We start from the raw sequence: 16,048 nt of genomic DNA on the forward strand, positions 1-16,048 counted from the left end.
CGGAGCCTCGTGATGTGGCCTTTTGGGGCCAGGACAGGCAGAGCCCTGCCGAGGAAGGAAGCCTTCGCGCCTCGGTGCGTCTCCCGATGGGGAGCCGAGGGGGAGGGGCATCAGGGATAGCGTGGTTGACTACCATTCCCAGCATGCATCGGACGCATTCGCGCACGCGCAGCCCGTGGTCGGTCCACTAGTACCGGTAGGCGCGAAGCTGCAGCGCCTCACGGGCTCGCATCATGGAGGAGGCAGCGGCGGGGCAGGGACGACGCGCGCTTCATAAGCGTCCTGGGGGCCCGCCGTGGAAGGAGATGTATCGGCAGGTGAGCGCAGGCCGAGTCGGGACGCTTTGCCTCTGCTGTGGTTCGGCCTCGGGACCGCACCGTTCCTCCCCGGGCCGCCTGGGCCTCGGCCCGGCCTCTAGGCCCCGCCCGGGCCCCGCCTCTCGCCGCCCGCTGCACTCTTACATAGTTGGTGGAGTTGTGGGTGTGCCTGACCCGGGAGTGCCCCATTGGAACCGGCCTGGCCCTGCTCCTCCTCCTGACTTCCTGGGTGTGGTGGACAGGCATTTGACCAGACTGCCCGGCCTGCCTGAGGACTTCTAGGGGAGGGTTTTTGGGGGAAGGAGACAAAGGCCATGTATCAGATGGGAAGGCAGAGCCGTCCTCAGTTTCCCCCATTATAATAATGGGGTGGGAACCCTGTCATGGCCGATTCCGCTGACGTTCTCTAAAACACCGCAGCGATCTTGGGTCGCCTGGGTCAAGCTGTTCCCCCTGGGTGGCCTCCCCTCCATGCCTCCGTCCCCCTAGGCCCCACCCCCATCCCTGGGTGCTGGGCTGTGCTCCGGAGCTTCTCTCCCCCTACCCGTTGGCTTTCACTGGGGCGTTAGCTGGTTGATTCTCTCCCTCCGTCCCCACCCTCTCTGGGCAGCTCCCTTCCTCTGCGCTCCGAAGAGCTTCTCTGGGAAGCGTCCTCTGGCTCCCTTGCTCTTCCCTTCCTTGAAGTTTTTTTGGGTTTTGGTTTTGGTTTGGTTTGGTTTTTTTTGTGAGGCAATTGGGGTTAAGTGACTTGTCCAGGGTCACGCAGCCAGTAAGTGTTAAGTGTCCGAGGCCAGATCCGAACCCAGGTCCTCTTGACTCCAGGCCTGGTGCTCCATCCACTGCACCACCCAGCTGCCCCTGCTTTTCCCTTCCGATCTCAATCTGTCCTGAATTTTGTCCTCCTTCCCTACCCTTCCTGACATTAAGCCTTTTAAGTCCTTAGCTGGAGTGGCATCTCCTGTCCACTTTCTGTGTCTTGCTCCATCTTTTTTTCCCTGTGTCTCACTCTTAGAAATACCATTTCATAAAGGGGAAGATGTCGTATAAAAGCAGTTTGGCACAGGATGGGTCACCCTGTGCCTCCTCTCCTGGAGGTGAGGCCCACCTCTTCCCCTAGGGGCCCCCGCACCCTGCAGTTACCCTGCAGCTTGGCCATCTCTTGGAAGAAAGTTCTCATGGTCTTGGGCTTCCCTGGGGCATATGGGGCTGGCTGCCAACTCTAACCCTCACCCTCCATCGTGTTGCAAAACTGTTCGTATTTTGAACTCCTCTCTCTCCTGCCAGCGATGTGTGCAGAGAATGAAAAGTAGCCGGGCCCGGCTCCTGGACAAGTATCGCCGAGTGGGAGAAGCTCACGTGGGCCTCATGGCCCAGGAGGTGATGGAGGAAGAGTGGCTCGCCTTACAGGTTACACATGCGAGCCTGGTGGCCCAGAGGCACATCGAGACTTTTGCACAGGTCTGTCTGCCCACGGGGGTTAAGCAAGGGGGCAGTCCCCATTCTTCAGGGGGTTTGGAAGCTTTTCCACGGAGGAAGCCTGGGTGCCCCTTGTATTTCCTGAGGGTCAGTGAGAAAAAGGCCAGTGTATGGCAGGAGGGCTGTCCTGAGGCCCTCCCACCTGCTCCCCTGAGCAGCTGTCAGCACATGCCAGGCTGCAGGTTGGGAGCCTTCTGAGAAGTACACAAACCCACATGCTTCCTCTCCCTGGCAGGTGGAGGACCCTGAGGAACTCGCTGTCTTGGAGGAAATCCAGCAGGAGCTGATGAGTCAAGGTGACCCTCTGGCTCCCTGGTGTCGAGCTAGCCACCAAACTGCCCCATATGCCCCCAGTGCCCCTTGGGTCTCACTATGCTTCTGTGCTTGTTCTCTGAGAAGGGGTCTCGCTGCTAGGACAGAGCTGGCTGGGCACTCTTGGGAGAATCCCTCCCCTCTCTGAGCTTGGGGGATGCCTGAGGGTCTGCTCCACAGGGGGCTTGTGGGAGATGGCTTGGGGCTGGCTCTCTCTCAAGTGTAGGCTATACAACGAGGCTGAGCCTGGGAGAGTGGCCTGGGGCCCAGTATGCTCCAGATAGCACTGACTCAAGAGCTTTGAAAGAAAAAGCATAGGTCAGGTTGTCTTCCACGATGCCACAGCCTCCCAGGGGTAGAATCAACTCCACCAGTTGACCCCACGTTGGGGCCAGAGCCAGGGAGGCTTGATTTCTAACCCTGCCACACATGTGGTAGCTGGGTGACCCTGGGTAAGTCCCTTGTCTCCTCCTTTGTCTAAAGGCGGGGGGATAACGGTGGTCCCTGCCTTGTGTGTGTGGGGGTGAGGTCCCATGTCAGGTTTGGGAAGAATACACACATGCAAAGTTTTGCAAACTTCTGGTGCTTTATTCATGCTCATTGCTCCACAGTCCTCAGACTGACTCCATGACCTGATGTAGTCCCAACGTCTCTTCCTGTCTTGCGTTTATCTGAATCTTCCTATTCTGTGTCTGTGTGTGTGGGTGAGTAGGTGTGTATGTCAGTGCATGCGTGTGTGTGTGTGTGTGTGTGTCTCTGTGTGCTCGAGCACGTGCACACACACACACACACACACACACACATACACAAGCCCCCTTGTGGCTCCCATTTTGAGAGCAGGAGGAATTGTTTCCATCAGTGTATTTATTCATACCCTTAGTGCTTAGAACTGAGTATGTATTTTAATCCGCTCTTGGGATTGTTTGATGCCACTCCCTACGTCCAAACTGGATCAGGGCCACCTTGGAGCTCTCTGTCCTGGCAGGGTTTTAGGGCTGACAGGATCTAGGACCTTCCCAGAACCCATCTGTGCATGCCCATGATGTGCTACTCACCCATGTCCTCCCATACAAAGGCCTTCCCTCCTTTCTCCAGACTGCACCTCCATGCCAGGAGCACTGGCCATGCCCTGTCATCCCATCCTGCCCTTGACCTAAGCTCCTGCTCTTCAGAGTTCCTTGTGATGTGGTGCTGCCTGATCCCACCCTGTGCCCCCTCTGACATGTTCATCTTCCATTCTTGCCCTGGGGGCAGCAACACCAGTAAAATATTTCTATGGCCTCAGCTATAGGAGACTTTCCAGTAAAGGAGGCTCCAAGTGTCATCGAGTGATGCAGCCTGCTCTTTGCCCACAGTCCTGGGCCTGGCTCATATTCTGGGTCCCCAAAATACACGATGGTCCAGCTCTGGCACATGCCCAATCATGGCAGTTTGGAATCTGGGCCATGGGCACTCTACCTCCATTTGGTGGTCTTGTGTGGATGGAAAATCACAGATCTCTTCTAGGAGGCCTCCAGCCCCAGGGAGGCCATCCCCTTCTTGACCCGGCCTTTGAGCTGGGTGGTGATCAGCATCTCTTTGTGCCTCATTATGGGGGAAGAGGTGTTCCCTCTTCCAAGGAGTCTGGAACAAGCTTGATGTGTACATGAGAGAGCCATCGAACAAGCCCAGGGCGAGCTTGTTCTCTCTCCGTCTCACAGGTCATCTGCTGTAGTCCAGCACTTGCCCCAAGCCCTGCTTGTTCCTGACCAGTGCCTTTGATCCATTGGCCCTAGGTGACTCCATTGATCTTTCCCAGCTCCCAGGCACCTTCATCTGCACCTCCAGCATCTCTGTCTTGTTTTTGGTTTTGTTTGTTTGTTTGGGTTTTTTTTGGTGAGGCAGTTGGGGTTAAGTGACTCGCCCAGGGTCACACAGCTAGTAAGTGTCAAGTGTCTGAGGTGGAATTTGAACTCAGGTACTCCTGACTCCAGGGCTGGTACTCTACCCACTGCGCCACCTAGCTGCCCCCAGCATCTCTGTCTTGCAGATGCCTTTTGTCTGGGCCTCCTTGAAGATTGACACGTGTACAGAGTCTTCCACAAGCACCTGCTGAGCCCCGCCAGATGTTGTCCTGCCTCTTCCTCTCCTTGGGTGCTGCTCCCACCTCCTCTGCAAGAACATCTGTGCAGGCTTTCCTCCATCTCCCCTTTGTTTTCTTCCTTTTTGCCCTTGAGCTCCCATGGATGGACAGCCCTCTGCTACCTCGAAAGGTGATGTTCCTCGTGGGCCCTGATTGATAAAGGGTCAAAGGACAGCAACAAGCCATTCTTGGGAGAAGAAAAGCTCCACATCACTCAGAGAGAAACATAAATGAAAGCAACTTGGAGGTGCTGACCGAAAAGCCAGGTGGCAAGTTCTGGAACAAGCCCATTGGCAAAGTGTCGATGGGCCTGTGGCCTGGGCCAGCCATCCCGTCAGTGCCCTCACCATCCCCCAGAGACCGGAGGAAGAGGAAAAGAACCAACTTGCACAAAAGGTTTTACGGCAACTCCCTCTGTGGTGGTACTGGGCTGGAAACCAAGGGGGCCATCGCTCTTTGGGGAACAGCTGAACAAAGGACATCAAAAGTCATGACGGGGGTGGCCTGGATGGCATAATTGATACAGAGAACAAAGAGCCTTGAGAGCCTCCCGAGCTCTGATGGATGCAGTGACCAGCAAGATTCCCTGCCGAGGATCAATGATCAAGCAAGCACCCTCCCTCCTCAAGATGTAAGGGGCAGCTAGGGGCACAGTGGATAAAGCACCGGCCCTGGAGGACCTGAGTTCAAATGTGGCCTCAGACACTTGACACTAGCTGCGTGACCCTGGGCAAGTCACTTAACCCTCATTGCCCAGCCAAAAAAAAAAAAGACACTTTTTGGGACATGATTTGACTGTGGTACAAGACAGGATTTGTTTGGTGGGGGGGGAAGGTTTTGGGGCATAGGAATGAATTACTTGCCCTTATCCAGCACAACATCCCAAGGTTTTCTATTTTGTTTGGTTTGCCAGAAGCAATGTAGCTTATTCTTCTGTTCTGGGTTAGTTCACTAGATATAGCACCCATTCTTGGAGCTGTGGTGTTTCCTCTGTGGTGTGTGCTAGGTTGAAAGCATCTACATTATTGGTAGCTAGAATTCAGTTTGCTCACTGTGAGTCTGCAAGGGGACACCTCTTCTGCATTTGGCACAGGACGTTGTGACAGTGGCTGATGCATTGGGGAAGCTTCTGTTTCCCTGCCCAGTATCTCCCCTGCTTCTGTTGCTGTTCTGTGGATCTTGGAAAGAGTTTTTGCTGTGGTTCCATCTCTTGGGTTCTTGGATGATCTTGCCATGCCCAGGCCAGACCCTTGTTGGAAGTCATCCCTGATGGCTACGTGTTGCTCCAAGTCAGACATTTCTATGGAATCCACCGTGGATAACAGTTGGGTCTGGACTGTCAATCACTGTCACTTCTGGGACAGTCACCTCTGAAGGTCTGATGGCCCTTTTCATTTTCATCAAACTGTGGTTCAGGCGCCAAATGAACCTACACTTTGTGGCTTCTTGGCTCAACTTGTCTTTTGTGGACAGGGCAGGATCTTCCCTTGGCTGTTTAAAGGTTGGATTTCTCTTTCCTCCTTTTGGTTAGATTCAGGCATTCTCCCGCACTTACTCTATTCACCTGTTGCTGCTGCCTTCTGACTCCCTGGCTGGTAGAATTACCTTCCCCGTTTTATTGCGATACCCGCAGGATGAGGCTGTTTTGCTGGCCAAGAGTCCTGGCCTCTTCTTTTTTTTTTGGTGAGGCACTTGGGGTTAAGTGACTTGCCCAGGTTCACACAGCTAGTAAGTGTTAAGTGTCTGAGGCCAGAATTGAACTCAGGTCCTCCTGAATCCAGGGCCGGTGCTCTCTCTCCACTGCGCCACCTAGCTGCCCCCTGGCTTCTTCTCAAAGGCTCCACTTGCTAGGTCTAGAGCATTTCTCATTTTCCTCTTTGTCATTCATTGCCAGTCAGTGATCAGATAAGCTGTTTCTGAAGTGATGCCCACAAAGGACACAAAATTATTAATTCATGCTTGTTGATTGATCACCTTTCTTTAGCATGGGAAGAGTCACTTTCTTATTATAGCTCAGTTACAGAACAGGCAGGGCAGGGAGAACATTGCCTTCAGTTTGTCAGACCAGCAGAGACACTAACACTCCTGTGCCCCAGCAGCACATTGTGGACTTGTTTCCTTTCCCTTCCAGAACAAGCCTTCATTGAGGAGTATGAAAGAAGCCTGCAATTTGACGACGAGTGTCTCGGAGCTCTGCTGGAGGGGCTGCAGACAAACAGGCTCATCTGCCCTGTGTGCACAAGGTCAGTTTGTCTTGGGGACAGCAGGCTGGAGTCTGGCCTTGCTTAGGTCCAAGCAAACCAAAGGCTGCTTGTCCAGTGGTTTCTGAGAATGGCTCTGCTTCTAGGTTCAACCTGACTGTTGTGAGAGGTGTGGTCTTGTGTCAGTGTGGCCTCCGTCTCTTCTCTCAGGTGAGGACTGGGAAGACAGTTGCCCATTTAGTCAGTTAACAAGCATTCCAAGAGTCCCTTCCATTAGGAAGGTGACGTAATGGGGTAAAGACACACCAGAAGGAAGCTGAAGGGGGTGGGGGAGAACAGAGGTATCTTAGGCAGGGCTTGTGGTCCCTTCTGGGAGTGGGCTGGCCAGTTAGAGGGAGGGGCCTCTGCAGGAGAATTGATGAAGGGAGCAATTGTTCTCCTCCCCTGTGTTCCTCCTCAGGCTCCAGAGCTGACAGAACAGACCTTCAGAGCCCTCTTAGAGGATAGTGTGAACAGGCACAGTGAATTCTGTGCCCACAGACCTGAGTTTTCCATTGCCAGTGGAGCAGAAGAAAACCCCACTCTTTTCCTAAGCTGCCCGGTAAGCTTGGCCTGGCAGCATGGAACTGCCCTCTGGGGATGCTTCTGGCCTATACACTGCAGCACCCTCTGACCCAGGAAGCAGATGACTTTTCAGCGGGCAGAAAGGGAAACTAAAACCACATGTGTAACCAGAAGGGAAACAAAGCTAGGATAGTTTCTGGGAGAAGAGCTGGAGTTGTTAGTGTACCACCAGCTTAGTGTGAGTCAGTATCCAATAGAACAGTCTTGTGGGAGAAGGGGGCTGTGTGTGACCACTTCAGAAGCCTTCAGGCTGAACCACACCTAAGGATCCCTTTGATCTCACAAGGATCAACCTACATGCTTGTGGACTCTTGAATGTTAGGACCCAAGAGACAAGATTCACAGCAGGGGGCACATGGTGGCTGCTTTGGGGTTCGAGGTAGGCATTGACTGGTGTGTTGGGCTGCCTAGTGAGGGAGTGAGCTGCTGCCCTCCTTATTGGGGAGCTGAGAGAAGCTCTAGTCAGGGAGGCTGCTCAGGACAAGGTAATGACAAGGCAAGGGACCTTTGAGCTCAGGGAGAACGCTGACCAGTAAAGCAGTTTGCTTCCACCCCTCCCCCCTCATCCCTTCTCCAGCTGATTGTCCTTTTCTGTGTACAGGTCTGTGATACTTGGACTGTGCTTCTCTGAAGGCCTTGGGAGGGTGACCTTTCTCCTGGATCGAGAGGTCATATTTCTATGGACAATTCTATTTATTTCTGGGTGTGGGGAGGGGGCTAGGACTGACACTGGGCACCCGAGGGTCCAAGCAGTTTTATTTCTCATCATTCTGTGATGGCAGTGTACAAAAACGCCAGTGGAGCAAGGAAATAAAAGCTTACGGTCAGGGAACATAATTTGTCTGACAGTATTTTACACACCCTTCTCCATGATAGCTTCTAGGTAACTGTTCTCTTCTAAGGAGCCACAGGAGGGTGCCTCCCGCCTCCCTACTGACACTTGACAAAGCCTTTCAGATCTTCCAGAAAGTTGATGTATTCCTGGTGTTCTAAGGCTGTGCTGAGCTCGATCAGTTCATCTGCAAAAGTATTGTCCACTCCGCGGTCAGCCAGGAAGTCCATCAAGTGGTCATACAGGGCCTGTTAGGAGAGAAGTGTCAGTTGGCCTCCAGAAACAGGCAGGGCTCTGCCCTGCAGATGCTGACCCTTGACTTCTGTCACATCATTCTTAATTTCAGCACTGATGGCAACAGGACATCTGGAGCTGGTGTTTGGCCTCTCAGGACCCCCCAATTCCATCCATAGATTGTTTTACTGTCACTTCCCCTGGACAGTGGGGGAGAGGGCCTTCCTCCCCAACTCATAGGAGAGATGATTCTACCCCGTGATGCTTAGAGAAGAGACCCCTGCCTCAGGACAAGAGATCCTGGCTTCCAGGGGCACCTGACACAAGATGAGGAAAGCAAGCAGCCCCATGACCGCAGGCAGGGCCAGAGGTAGTAAGAAGGAAGGACTGAAAAGGTGATGACTTTGAAAAGGGAATGTGAGAGCTGTCATGCAGGCCAGTACAGAGGCTCCATGCCTGACACCTCCCCAGGATGTTCTTGTTGGAAATAATCTACCCCACAGCTTCCTCGAAGGGGTTTGGCCAAAGGCACTTACCCAGTCCAGGGAATCCGTGTTAAGTGTGTAGTTGGTATCCTTCCAGTCGGACTCGCTGGCAGGCTGAAAGCTCACTTCCCGGATGGAGAAAATGTCACTCTCCTCTTCTTCTTCCTGTCCAACCTGGAAAGTTTTCAGCAAAGAATGGGTGCCAGCCCTGGCCAAGGGCCTACAGCTTCTCGTTTGGAGTCTTAACACCTGAGTTTGCAAACCTCGTGAGGAGCCAATGAACTGATTTCTCTGAGCCTCACCTTCCCAAGACCACCACCCTGGCAGCAAAGTTTCCCCAAGCCTAGTTACTGGATGACCACACAAGGCCTGGCAGAGGCTGACCTCACAGCATCTCCCACCCAAGCTTCCACTAAGAGCCCAGGAGGTGGAAGAAACAGGCCCCTTGGGAAACCCTGGCACCAGCATCAACACCGCCCCCTCCCAGGGCTTACCTCATTCTCTGGATAGTGGCAGTCCAAAACAAGGGCCTTCTTGGTATCATCCTTCACAACCTCCACCACAAAGTTCGGAGTTGACGTAAGTTCAGGCTGGATCCAAGGAAACATCAGTTCACCAATGTTCTATTGGCCAAGGGCCTGGCTCCCCCTTGCCCCAGGTCTGACAGGGTCACCCCTTGCTAACGGCTTTCCTTCAGCACCTGCCCATTACTTTCAGGACCAAGAGTGAACCCATCCCGACACCTGGTGCCTTCCAAAATGGCGCCCCAACCTGCTCGTCCAACATAGCTTCCTTCTCCCAGCTGCCTTTTCTCAGACTTGGTGGACTCCTGGGAACATAGGCCCTGGACTGGGGCTCAGCCTGGGGGCTGCCTCTCATGGGAAGTCTCTGCTGTTGCCCCAATGGTTGAAGCCCTCTCACCGATCTGTGTAGGGAAGCTCTGTACACAGTGCACGCCACAACTGAATTAATCTGCTGGACCCTGAGAAGCTGCGGGGTGAGGCCAGCGCCAGGGCATGAAAGGCTCCCACAGCTTCCCATGCTCTGCACCTGACACTCTCCTAGGGGCCCTACGAGCCCCAGGCTGAGCTCACCTCTTGCTCCTCTTGGGCCTTCTGTCCCTCTGGTAACTCATCATCAAATGTTGGTGGGATACTGTTGTTAATATTGAATGTGACTGTGATCCTGAAACAGGAAAATCAGACCTGTGGTGTGATTCCCCCAACTCCATCTCTTCCCCACAGTGCCCACCAGCAGCCTCCCCAGGCCAAGGCAGCATGTGTTCCATGCCCAAACAATGTGTTTTTGTAAGGGATGGGAGGTGGGGCCCAAAGCAGCGCTGCTGCCTCCCAGGGGCCTTCCCGCAAGCTCTCCTGTGTCCTTCCACAGCTGGTCTTCAAGGGCACCTCATCCCTCCCCACCCCCTTGGCAGAGGTCCCTCTTTGGATACCTTTAAAGCTCCATGACACCCCCTTGGAAGGACGACTGTACAGTGGGGATCCCTTCCTAGCTCTCAGTCTGGTCCCAGGCCCAGCAGTGTGCACCCAGAGCACAGCCAAACCCCTCTCCGTCCAGACCTCACTCACCTCTCGCCAGCTAATCTCCGGACCAACTTGGCTTCTGTTCCTTGCACACCCAGTTCCCAATCCCCAGACATCTTGGGGAGGGATTGGTGTTTCTGGATTTTCCTCTCCTCTTTAATTTCATCTGTCAGGAATTCGGCAAAAGCCTTGTCCCCTTAAATAAAAATGGCGACTCTATTACGGGCGCATTTTAAGGCCAGACACAGAGTCCCTTGGTTTGGCCAGCACCAGGGGCCCTGAGACCATCCTATAATGAGAGTAGGAACACATAACTGCTGGTCTCCTCTCCCACCCCCCTCAATAGTAAGGGCAGCTGAGTGTGGGTGCATTCCTGGGTTCCCTCTCCCCTATACCTGTGAACATCAATCTGGAGTCAAGGCCAGCCACCCCTACCAGGAACAGGTGCTCCCAGAGTCCTGCCCACCTGAGCACAGTTCCTGACCGCTGGCATGCTCATCCTGCAATAAGGGAGCTCCTTGAGAGCAGGGCCTGCCTCCTAACCGAAACAGCCCTTTAGGTGTAAGTCCCTGGGCTCGAGAGGCAGCTAGTCACATGAGGGGAGCCAAAGTGACCCAAACATAAGGTATGTGGCAAGGGGAGAAGGGAGCCCAGTCCCCAAGGTGCCTGGACTTGGAGAGATCTGGAAAGAGCGTCCCAAACACGCGCCTGCAGAGAGGGCCCCCAAAGCAGGGGGGAGGGAATTATGGGAAATGGGTCCAAAGAAGCCTTGGCTGAAATCTGGAGTCCAGGGCAGATACCAAGATTTGGGCAATTCACACTGCAGGTGAAAGAAAATGAAAATGATCTGCTTCTCTGGCCTGCTGCTCGATGGGTGACAAATGGGTGACAAATAGAAAGGGACATTTTTTACTGGAGACACTGAGTGCGACGATATTGTTCTGAATCTGAATCTAGCTGTTCTCATAAATCTTGCTACCTACAAATCTCCATAGCTGTGAAATACCTAAGCTTAACGTTCACTCCCCTCTGACTTTGCTCACAGGTGAGGTGGGGTTTATACTGTTCACTCACTGAGATCTCTGAGCCCTGCCATCTGCTGGAACACTTCCTACTTGTCACAGTAAATTTGTCAGTTTTTCCTGAGTAGTTTGGCTTAAGGGTTCATCCACCCCTGGACAGCCAAACATGTGGTAGGTCTTGTCTTACCTCCCTTGGCTCCCATTCCAGAGGCCTCCAACTGCTGACAAAGCAAGGGTGACCCAACGCTATCACTCACCCACAAAGGTGAGAGAACAGGAGGGAAAACTGAATCCAACACATGCTCATTTCAGAGTTGAGGAAAGCCAGACCCAGAGGGGCCAAGGTCAAAGCCCGGCAGAAGCCTCACTTGTGAGGCCCTGGAGTCTGCTCTGATTAGACAGACAACCTGGGGCCAATCTCCCACTGCCCACTCTACCTAAAAGGAAACCACCTGTCTGTGATTGGTCATTAATACCGTTTGTTTTCTAACTTGGGCCATTTTGGGTCAGGCATGCCTGTATCTAAATGAGAGGGGAGGTTCACGGAGACAAGCCAGTCATTTCACCTCAGACTCAGTGCTAACCTGCAGTTAATAGTCCAGTTAATTCCCTCATCCTCAAATTCTCTACACTGAGGAAAGCCCGTCCAGTAGCACCCCCTGTCCCCTTGCTCCTCACCGAGAGCACAGATCCCTTGGTGAGGGAAACAGGGTATCACATGACAAGTCAATAAGCCGATAGGAAAAGCAAGTCCCTAATCCAGCTGCTGCTTTAAGACTGCCCTAGAGGGAGGCCACCTTCCACTTCCCCTCATGGCTGTCCCTGGTCCTGCCCCCTGGATCCAAGCCTTCTTCACAGGGCAGCTCTGCCCATCTGAATGGACAGTTATCTGTTCTCATCCTTCAGCTATCAGTGTGACCTCGGGTTGGCCCAGGGCTGCCCTCTGCCGGACACTTAGCTCATCAAGACCCTTCCTAAGACATGAGCAGCTGGCTAGAGGCACCTGGTAGGTAGGATGACCATCAACAAGAGAAGACTGGAGAGAAATATGCTAACTTGGGCCTTCCAGGGTCTGACTGTAGTGACTGAGGATACAAGACCACATCAAACGGTGGGTGACTTTCTTTCCCATCCTACTGCCGTCCCTACCAAAACATCTAAGTCATTTCAAGTTCTTTAAAGAACCCCTCCCTTACCAAAAAAAAAAAAAAAAAAAAAGGCGGCTAGATGGCGCAGTGGATAAAGCACCAGCCTTGGATTCAGGAGGACCTGAGTTTAAATGCAACCTTAGACACTCGACACTTACTAGCTGTGTGACTCTGGGCAAGTCACTTAACCCCCACTGCCCCGCAAAAAAAAAAAGAACACCCACCAGCCTCTGGTAAAGAGGCATCTAGTGTTGCACATTCTCATCTACTGCCAATTGAAGTAGGAAGAAGGGCCAGTGCCCCTGGGGAGCTTCCACAATAGAGCTTCTTAACCCACAGTCCTCAGCAGTTAGAGCCCTGGGCCTGAAAACAAAGACCAGCACCCAATTCCTGCCTCAGACACTTACTTGCTGGGTGGCCCTGGGCGAGTCACTTCACTGTTCTCTGCCTCAGGTTCCCCAAATGGGGAATAGCTGCTTTGCTTTCCAGGGTTGTTGAGAGGCTCGACAATGAGATATGTGTAAAGTGCACAGTGCCTGGCATGTAGTACGTATTTAATAAATGCTGCTTCTTTCCCCTTCCCTTTTTGACTACCCATCAACTTCCCAGATGCCAAGTGCATCTTCATGAAAGGTGCCCCCTGTCTCTTGGAATTGAAAAAGTGGAGCAAGGCTGGTGGGAGGGGTGGGGAATCACTTCCATGCCCATTTTCCTGATTAATTGTGACTCCCTGGTTCAACGTCAACCAAGAGGCACACACTAATCACTAAGATGGCAAAATCTCACATTAACCACTTAGCTCTGAACTGAAGAAATCACCGATCCTATCTATCAGCTTTCGCCTCTCTCTGGGCAGTGACTGAACAATAAGTTAACAATGTAACAAACAACAAAAAACGAAATGAAAACAATGTATATAATCCTAGTATTATTCACTAAGGAAATGTGGCCACCGACCCACTCAGAATACCAGTGAAGGGTTGTTTCTCAACATTTCAAGAGTTAATTTAGGAGGTTCTTAGTCCCCTTTCTGTCCTCTGATAGCCTCCCTCCAACCAGCCCAGATCCACTGGCACCCCCTCACCCCCAGCCTCTTAAAGGTAGTAACCGTGTCCAGAGCCTATGGGAGCCGTCATCACGTGGGCAGACTCTGGAGGCGCCAATTCCAAAGGCCCTATTGCACTACCGACCGTCCTCGCTCTACTTGCTTTAGGTCTGACGATCGTTTGGCATGGTGGTTAGGGTCAGAAACCACAGAATTAGTGAAGGTGATGAAAGATAGAACCCAGAGGTGTCCAGCAAAGAGTCTTGGATGGGGCGAGAAACACTGAGGGAGCCAGGGCCAGGTGGGCCGGGCAGAGGGAAGGCATGGGCAACGTGCCTGATTGGGGGCTGCTGTGGGGACCCCAACAGCAAGAGCCCCTTGAGAACAGGTCGGAGGGTCAGGGTCAGCGTCGCGCACCCGCCACTCCTGCCAGACGGGGGGGGGGGGGTAGAAGCCTCAATTCCAAACCCAGACCCCCCCCCCCAAGTCTGCGCAATCAGTGCCCAGACGCGATTTTACCACCTGGGTCCACGTGCGCACCCTGCGGGGACGGCGTGAAAGCCCCTCCCCCGCCCTCCCCGGTTCCCGACCGCGCGCGCGCTCACCCTCAGTGTGGAGTCCCCCGCACGTGCACGAACACAGGCCAGGCGCGCTCCGGGGCGGCTGCAGGAGGCGGGGGCGCGCGGGCCCCGGGCGGCCGGCGACTCCTCCTCCCAGGAGGCTTCCGAAGGCGCGGGTGGCAGCCGCCACGGCAGGGCGCAGGGTCGGGAGGGCGGCGGGGCGCAGGGCCCGGGCCACAGGGCGCAGCAGCAGGGGCAATAGCAGCGGGGCCATGACCGAGACACGCGGAGTGGGGAGAGAGGGACAACAGAGACCGGAAGGACAGCAGAGGGCCCAAACCACGCAAGGAAATCCCCAAGCCGGAAAAAGCACGAGGTCGCCCCGCCCCGGAAGTTCCAGAGCCACCACGGAAGGTCACAGCGCCCCTTGTCGGAAAGCGGTGATAGTGCCCCTGTTCCGCGCCTGCGCGGGAAGGGCCTGGCTCAGTGAAGGTGGTCGAGAACTGAGTGATTATTGGACTTCACGGACTGAAGTCACTCGTGGCTCGTGAGCGAGGATTTATCCAGAATGCCTTGGGGGTGGGGTATTCTCCAGGCCCGCCCGCCCCAGGCCCGCCCGCATGCGCAGAGCTGGCCGTGCTTCCCTCCAATGTCTCCCCCCCCCCCCCCCCCCCCGCTGTTTTCTGCCACCTTTAACCTCTCTCTCCTTCTAGCGTCCTTTCCTCCCACCCTCCTCCCAAGGAGGCCAGTTTCCTCTTGAGCCCTCCCCATCCTGGGCCACAGGGCTGATAGCGCGCCCGTTACATTGTATCCAACCTGCACGTGACCGAATTGTCACGTTCAGGGTAAAGTTACATTGTAGTGCGGAAACAGGAGAAAGGGAGGGGGCTCACCTACCCTAGATTACCTTCTATCCAAACTAGGTCGGGCAGAGGTTACATTGTATCCAACGTACCCGGGGTCCCGTAGCTAGGAAGGAGAGATTATATGTACACACACACTGGTCAAAGACCTCCATGTCCATCCGCCACAGACTGGGTGTGTCCCACTGGTGAAATGCACCCCGGGGGACCAGTCTGTTACCCGTGCAGTGGCTAGCAAAGACCCTGAAAATCCTCACCACACAGCTCATAATTCCAGAGGCCTCTTGGGGAGGCCCAGCGCCCTCTCCAGAGACTGCCTCTGGGCTCAGTGTAAATGGCCCTCTCTAGAGGCGACCTGATTGGCTGGACATGACGTGTTTTTATTTTGTTTTCTTTCTCCATGGCGATGTTTTCGGCCATGGACCTTCTCTTCAGCTATTTCCTAACTGTGAGCCAGCATCTTAGCTGAGGGGGATGGGGGGGAGAGCCAGGGGAGGCATGAGGAGCCTCTGTAGACAGTGGAATGGTGGGTTAATTGGGGAGCTGTAAGAATGCCGCGCAGCAGTGAGGGCCCGGGTGAGGCTGTTCAAATCTTGGGTGGAGACAACTGAAGGGCTTTACCAAGTCACACCTGCGTAGTGATCAGCTTGAGTGGAGGTCTACATCCTTTCTCTGAGGTCATTTTTTCCCAAGATTTGAATGACGCAAGTCCCCAGACTTTACTTTAATATACTTACACCCCCCCCCCCCATCATGTCAAGTAATGAGATTTGATGGCTGTTAGAAGGGTATATAAAGTGTGACCACACCGCCACGAGGGGGTCTTTGGTCTGAGGTGGATGATTACTGGCCCGCTAGTCTATTAATAACATGATTAAAGTACCCCCCAAGCCACATCCACCCCCTTTTAATTCTCTCAGTCTCTTGCGAGCAGGGCTGAGGCTTGGAGGTGATAGGGGCCAGTGCAGGGGAGATGGCCTGAGAGAGAACAGAGGGGTCAAGGGTCTGGGAAGCCAGCCAGCAGGTAATGGGGAGATGGGGGAGCCGAGGTCACAGCTATTACTGTCTGTGTGTGGCCGAGGTAGGGCCGAGGAACTGCTAGTGTGAGGGCAGGAGCAAGGCAGGAATTGGGGAAGGGGCCATCCCCATGGCAAATCTGACCTGGCCCACGAGCACACGCACTTTCTTTCCTCTTCCCCTTTGTCCATTGATATTCATGTGCTCTTTTCCCCTGAAGAATGCTCCCCAAACCTCTTTACCGAGAAA

The 16,048-nt window shown here is 54.0% G+C and overlaps 2 protein-coding genes across 3 annotated transcripts; one reads left to right on the forward strand and one right to left on the reverse strand.

Annotated features, from left to right (window-relative positions):
• The first annotated feature begins 177 nt into the window (after window positions 1-177).
• Window positions 178-7,884, forward strand: RPAIN (RPA interacting protein). Of its 2 annotated transcripts, XM_043993199.1 has the most exons (7): window positions 178-317; window positions 1,602-1,775; window positions 2,029-2,089; window positions 6,359-6,470; window positions 6,575-6,638; window positions 6,889-7,029; window positions 7,654-7,884. In XM_043993199.1, exons 1-7 carry the CDS (start codon window positions 234-236, stop codon window positions 7,681-7,683), a joined length of 666 nt encoding a protein of 221 aa, XP_043849134.1. In that variant the 5' UTR covers window positions 178-233; the 3' UTR covers window positions 7,684-7,884. The 2 variants fall into 2 exon arrangements, with proteins under 2 accessions (XP_043849134.1, XP_043849135.1); XM_043993200.1 differs by lacking the exon at window positions 6,889-7,029.
• LOC122747006 (complement C1q binding protein) lies at window positions 7,792-14,362 on the reverse strand. The gene is made up of 6 exons (XM_043993198.1): window positions 13,965-14,362; window positions 10,190-10,340; window positions 9,698-9,788; window positions 9,098-9,193; window positions 8,655-8,777; window positions 7,792-8,132 (listed from the first exon to the last, which is right to left on the reverse strand). Exons 1-6 carry the CDS (start codon window positions 14,191-14,193, stop codon window positions 7,983-7,985), a joined length of 840 nt encoding a protein of 279 aa, XP_043849133.1. The 5' UTR covers window positions 14,194-14,362; the 3' UTR covers window positions 7,792-7,982.
• Window positions 14,363-16,048: the final 1,686 nt, after the last annotated feature.

This window comes from Dromiciops gliroides, chromosome 3 (genome assembly GCF_019393635.1).
Source record: "Dromiciops gliroides isolate mDroGli1 chromosome 3, mDroGli1.pri, whole genome shotgun sequence".
NCBI lineage: Eukaryota > Metazoa > Chordata > Mammalia > Microbiotheria > Microbiotheriidae > Dromiciops > Dromiciops gliroides.

Bases quoted from the DNA above. Each gene is read 5' to 3' on its own strand.
- RPAIN (XM_043993199.1), top strand. From the start codon at position 234: ATGGAGGAGGCAGCGGCGGGGCAGGGACGACGCGCGCTTCATAAGCGT. The intron at 2,090-6,358 runs GTGACCCTCTGG...TTTCCCTTCCAG, and splicing joins GCAGGAGCTGATGAGTCAAG to AACAAGCCTTCATTGAGGAG. The intron at 7,030-7,653 runs GTAAGCTTGGCC...TTCTGTGTACAG, and splicing joins CTCTTTTCCTAAGCTGCCCG to GTCTGTGATACTTGGACTGT.
- LOC122747006 (XM_043993198.1), bottom strand. From the start codon at position 14,193: ATGGCCCCGCTGCTATTGCCCCTGCTGCTGCGCCCTGTGGCCCGGGCC. The intron at 9,789-10,189 runs GTGAGTGAGGTC...TTCCTGTTTCAG, and splicing joins CGGAGATTAGCTGGCGAGAG to GATCACAGTCACATTCAATA. The intron at 8,133-8,654 runs GTAAGTGCCTTT...CTCTCCTAACAG, and splicing joins ACACGGATTCCCTGGACTGG to GCCCTGTATGACCACTTGAT.